This window comes from Octopus bimaculoides, chromosome 17, assembly GCF_001194135.2.
Source record: "Octopus bimaculoides isolate UCB-OBI-ISO-001 chromosome 17, ASM119413v2, whole genome shotgun sequence".
Taxonomy (NCBI): Eukaryota; Metazoa; Mollusca; class Cephalopoda; order Octopoda; family Octopodidae; genus Octopus; species Octopus bimaculoides.
In genome coordinates, this window is record NC_068997.1 from 26827996 (window position 1) to 26834388 (window position 6393).

General features: G+C 34.0%; 1 protein-coding gene across 2 annotated transcripts in view; it reads left to right on the top strand.

The window, feature by feature from the left end:
• LOC106878472 (calcium-transporting ATPase type 2C member 1) overlaps positions 1–6393 on the top strand; it is a 51891-nt gene that overhangs the window by 4550 nt on the left and 40948 nt on the right. The window contains exon 2 of one of the 2 annotated variants that reach the window (XM_052974100.1): positions 2519–2581. The exons of the other annotated variant lie outside the window; for it this stretch is intronic. Within the exon in view, the coding sequence (XP_052830060.1) occupies positions 2519–2581 (63 nt within the window). The remainder of the gene's footprint in view (positions 1–2518; positions 2582–6393) is intronic. 2 annotated transcript variants of the gene reach the window in all.

Sequence of the window (6393 nt, forward strand, 5' to 3'; positions counted from 1 at the left end):
TACATCTGCACCACCGGATGCTCCTGAACCAGTTGTTGAGTGTCCCGCCTGAGAGGAATCAATGCTAGTTGTGTCAAAACAATTGTCGTGATTAATAATAGATTCTTGTATATTCCATCTTTTGTCTTTCATTTGCCATATACCTAACGATCGATGTGAAAGTGACTGCGCTTTACCAGTAAGCTACCGGGTGTAAACAATTCATTTTATTATCCATTAACCACAACCAATTTCTGATTTCCAGGAGGAAGGTACTATATGGTAGCATACCAAGATGATTGATAAAATAACACTGGATGTTTCACTAAAGGACATACCTATACCCAGTAGGAAGGATTATATAGGGGATCTTTTGGAGAAAACGAACCAATTTGTACACAGAATGCAGTGGAAAGCTTTCTTTTTTGACAAGGAGCTTAGACCAAATGACAAACCTGAACATGGTGACCTACTAAGAAAAGTATTCAAATCTAGAAGGAACCCACTGACCAACCAACACCTAACTAGATTTGAAGAAGAATTATATAGTATAGTCAAGAACATGAAGTTCAGGAAGTACCCTAGAAGGTGTAGTATACATCAACAGAAAATCAGAAAATTCTTGTCGGCTTCAAGAAAGCTCAGAGGATACTTGTATCAGCAGACAAAACAAGTAACATTTACATTGTTGATACTGAACTATATAAGTCTATGATTAGGAAGGAATTACGCAGCAAATAGAGACACGCTAGTAACAACGTATTAAAAAGAATTAACAATACAGGGTTACAAATCATCAGAGATTAAGCCATATATAATAGAACCGAACCCTAAGTCCCTCAAAAACCCCGGATTTTGCTTAAGGACCATAAACCTAACTTTCTTATTGACCCCTCAGATTCATTTGTCCTTCTAAATATGATATTGGCATTATTAGTAAAAATATCATTGATAGGGTAATACCCATTTTCAAGTCTAAAATTAGATTAGCCCTCTGGTCTGATACCCAAGATGTGGTTGGGTGGGTCAAGCTTCTAGAAATTAGTAAGAATAGTAAATTCTTGCAACTAGATATAGAGAGCTACTATGCCACTATCAACCTGATAGCATGAAAAATTCCGATCTGTCCCAACGTGAAATAGATATTATACTTATCACATGAGCCACTTCAGTAGATTTTGATGGTAGATTATGGAGTAGATTAGATTGGGAGAATACATTTGATATAGCAATGAGCTCACATGATTCTGTTCAAGCCAATGACCTAGTCGGAATATATATCCAATCATTAATCCAGTTTTCCTTTCCGGAAGTAACAGGGGGTCTATATAGGGATGACGCTTTATTTTTTCTAGACAGAAGTAGTTAAGTACAGTTAGGAAGGCATAGGAAAACTTTCTTTAGACTTTTCAAAAATTTAGGACTAGACATTACAATAGGTAAAGATTTATCCTAGAGTGAGTTTTCTTGACGCTACCTTCTGTCTTGATACTGGATTATTTGAACCATTTCATAAGCCAAATGATCATATTAAGTACATTAACATAATATCCAACCATCCACCCTCAATTATACGGGGACTAGTTAAGAATATTTCTATAAGAATCTCTAAATTGTCTGCTATCAATAAAATTTTCAAATCTCATGCATCTTATTATAATGATGCTCTAGCTAGGGCTGGGTACCATGAAAAAATTCAATATATAAAAGAAGTAGGCATATGCAACAGTGGTAATCCTCCAACTGTGATGCACATTGTATACCACCACAATGTTACTGTTTGAGAATCGCTCAGATAAAGAATACAGGCCAGAAAGAATTGGTCATATCAATGAACTACCAACGAAAACTCATTGACACACGCAACATAATAACCCAACTACTTGTTCCAATTCTGTACACCACACTCGATGAAATAAGCCTAACAACAGATGTAGGAATCAGGATGTCCTCTGGTTCAACCCCATTTTCAGTTTGCATGTTTAAACCAAGATCACTGGAAAATTTTTTGCTGCTTTGGACAAGTGTTTTCCTAGATCTAATCAGTAACATGTTATTTTTAATCGACACACCGTGAAGGTATCCTACACCAATTCTACTAATTTAGAGCAGCTTAGGGATCGCATAAACGATAGCAAAATGCGGCAAAGGTTCAATAACCCACCTACTGGATCTAGCGAACATTTGCATCTCAATACCAACCAAGAAGATGTAAACTTCATTGATAAACTCCGGCTACGACTAATTTCTAGTAGTAGAAATACTTATGATACAGCTAACATGGTAACAACACCGGTAAATGGAGTCAGGACTGCCTTATATACAAATAAATACGATAAATGTTCATGCAAAGAAAAATCAAAATGTCCTTTAATAAATCTCTGTATGAGTACAAATCTTGTATATAAATGTACTGTGCACACAAGGGGAGGGCCCTATGTTTACATTGGGTAGATGGCTTATTCATTTAAGAATTGTTATCATAACCATGTTGCCAGCTTTAAGACAATCAATAAGAGACATTCAGCATCTTTGGCAGGAATTTTGTCTGGCGACTGAAGGAGGATAAAATGAAGTACAGCATTAACTGGTCCATAGTAAGGTATGTGAAACCATACAATATAATTTTCAGGAGATGCCTTCTCTACTCCGAGAAACCCCTGTCTATTCTGTGGACTAACAAGAATATCATTAATAGAATTTCTGAATGACTCTTGAGATGCTTACACGCATATAAATGTACTTTCGCACAATGCAGTGAGAATGATTTTTGAGTAACCGTTAACTTAACTTAATTTACTTTAAGGTATGCATGACTTAAGTTTACTTCTAACCTCTCCATTCTTATTAACACCAAGTAGATAACTAACTCGCTTTGTGATCATGAGAGCACTAATCCTCACGTGTGCGTATGCTCACATTTTTGAAGATGCTTGTATGAGTGAGTGTACTCGTGCCATGCAGCTTGCTCGAGAGCATTTATACATCCATATCTGTTAACAGTTATTTTTAATACTTTTCTTACTGGATTGCGTGTTCATTTCTCTTTTTGTCATCTGTGATTTTATTTTTGATCTTCTATTTAAATGTAGATATTTCCTCTGTCCAGCTACTTTTCTTTGTACAAAATGGAAAGTTACATTGTGGAACAGTCATTTTAATGAGTTATATGTATTTATCACCCAACGAGATACACCTGCACCACCAGGTGCTCCTCAACCAGTTGTTGAGTGTCCCACCCAAGAGGAATCGATACTAGATGTGTTGAAACAATTGTCGTGATTAATAATAAATTCTCATATATTCCATCTTCTGTCTTTTAGTTACTATTTATATCGTCAATCATTGCCCCTCATGTACCTAGTCCTTGCCTGTTTCCATGGGTTGGGCAGTTTGACAGAAGCTAGTAAGCCAAAGAGCTGCACAGGCTCATATAAATATAATATATGTGTATAAATACATATATGTATATGCATATATATATAGATATATACATACATACACACATGCACACACACACATTCATATACACACACATGTATATATATGTGAACAAACCTACATCTATTTATAAACATAAAATTTTATCAATATAAACATTTATTTTGGAAAAACAATTTTCCCATTTATTTGGCAAAGATTACTGTAAATTTAATCCCCATACAGTTCTGTTAAAATCCATCACAGAACTATGGATATAACAAAGAACCAATTCCAGCAAATTCTGATATTCAAATAATCTACAAAGACAATGCTTGATAAATAAATAGATATATCATAGCATTTTACATTAACGATATTCTGTCCTTGCCATACACCACTCATTAGCCAATCAGAAGCTATGTAATATTAATATATGCAAACAGCTAAATTCTTCACTTTCTCTTGGCTTGACATCACATCAATGTCAGCATCTTTTAATAGGAATGTTTGCATTGTCTTCCACTGGTACCGATCATGAAATATTTGTTTTTGGAAACATTTAAAAAAAAATTTTTTTCTGTTTCTTTTTTTTTTTAACCAGGTGGAAGGGTAACGCTCATGAAATTTTGCAGGGTTTCTTAGAGTGGTAGAAGGGCAGGCAGGAGGAAGTTATAATCAAACTGGAGATCTGACTGGGCCTGAATGCTTCCAACAGTGTGCATCCTGGTAAAGGCATCTATGGTACCAGCTGGGGGATGGATTAAAATCTATCAACTAGGTAGGACATGGTGAGATTTGTACTCAGAAAGCAAAGAACCAGAAAAACTACGGCAAGATGCTCTAACATTTTTGTTAGTCTGCATCCTTAACTAAAATAAATACAGCCAATCATCACTCACAAGTGAATGATGACTGGCTGTATTACGTACCATGCTTTCACCAATTGTTTTAGGTGCCTATATAATCAAGAGCAGATGTAGACACTTTGTATAGGTCTCCTCACTCTTGATCCAGGAAGATATCCAGGATGTGAAAGAAAAGGAACCGAGGTATGGCTCAGGATTTTCATACAGTTACCTTTTCATTCAATTTCAATACACTCACTGACTACGTATGACTACATTCATGAAAATATATTTAAAGGGATAACTGTATATATATCCTTTCATTCGTATGGTAAGAGTAAAGATTGATAGAAGGGATTATGGAGTAGAAGTTGCTATCAAGACTGAACTGTGCTACAAACTTTCTCAAAACCTATCCTTATTTATGATAGTGTCTTGAGCCTTCATATATTGTTCCACAAAAGCAAATTTCTCGCTCTGAAAAGTGCCCATGCACTTTTAACTTCTTAAACTCACTAATACTCTGTATGCATCCTTCAAAAGAAAAATGATAACCTAACTTCCATCAGCTCATAATAAACCCTGAAGAAGTCCTATTCCATATAGTTAGAATATGATACCTTTTGTTTTCTATTTGCGTCTTTATGTTTTCGTTTCTCATTGTGTTTAACACTTTTTTGTGATGTCCTGTACCCATATATACATGTATGCATACATATAGATGTAGGTATGTACATATATGTATGGATATATGCATATAATTATATATTTATATATATATATATATATATATAAATATATATATGCCACTCCATTGACGTTGTAGGTAATTTGCATGTGTATTTTCTGTCCAAAGCACAAATAAGATAGTTTGATTAGATTATGTAATTTCATCAATTGATTGTGTAGTCCTGTCCATTGTTTTATTGAAAAATGTGTATGTTTTTATAAAGCTTGAAATACCAAATATATTTTCTGTTTATTATATTTACATTCTTATACACACACACACACATGTATGTATGTAAGTATATATATGTGTGTATGTATATATATACTTATTAAAATGCTACAGGAATGTATCATTAGAAGAATGCTTTAAAGTATCGTCATGGCCACCACCACCAACCTTCCTACCATCATCTTCATTATCATTGTCTCTATTAGTTCAGCATAATCATTGTAATTATCAGTTTTAATATTCCACTTTTCCACGTTTGCATGGTTCAAATGTACTTTGACGTGACAGATTTTCTACATCATGGTAATCTTCGTGTTTCCAACTTTCATTTGTTTCAGAGTAAAGTAATATTTTCCCTTGTCCCTTGATCATAGACAACATAATAGTTGAGAGAGAGAGAGAGAGAGAGAGCAATGAAAGAAATAAAAGAATTAAAGAAAACAATAAATGACATTCTAAGTTCATGATTAAAATTATTATTCGCTTAGTAATCAGAGAAGTGCAAAGATAGAAGAGATGCAGAGGAAATATCCAAAAATAAATATTAAAATAATTATCCCCCAAAAGAAATCAAGGCAAAAATGTCCATATGTAGCATGTATCTATCTATCTATCTATCTATCTGTCTGTCTGTCTGTCTACCTGCCTGCCAACCTACCTACCTATCTACCTATCTATCTATCTATATATCTATCTCTCTCTCTCTCTCTCTCTCTCTCTCTATATATATATATATATATATATATATATATATTTGTACACCTACCTACCTACCTCCCTCCCTCTCTCCCTACCTACCTACCTACCTACCTACCTACCTATCTAGCTATCTACCTGTCTGTCTGCCTATCTATCTATGTGTGTCTATGAGTATATACATAAAAGAGGAGAGAATGAGTTTGAGATGGTATGGAATGAAAGAGTTTAACGAATTGGTAATTAATGTACCACATTCTTTATATTTATCTACTTTGTCATTCCTATTAATGAAACTATTGTGTGGATCTCCTGATAATTGCCCTAAGTCACTAGGATGGTCATAAAAACAAGTAAATAGCGCTGAGCTATAAGATTTCAGTTTTATTATGATTAATTGACTTAAATTTTATGTAACATATAATACACTTGTTGATGATGAACTATATATATATATATATATATATATATATATATATATATATATAT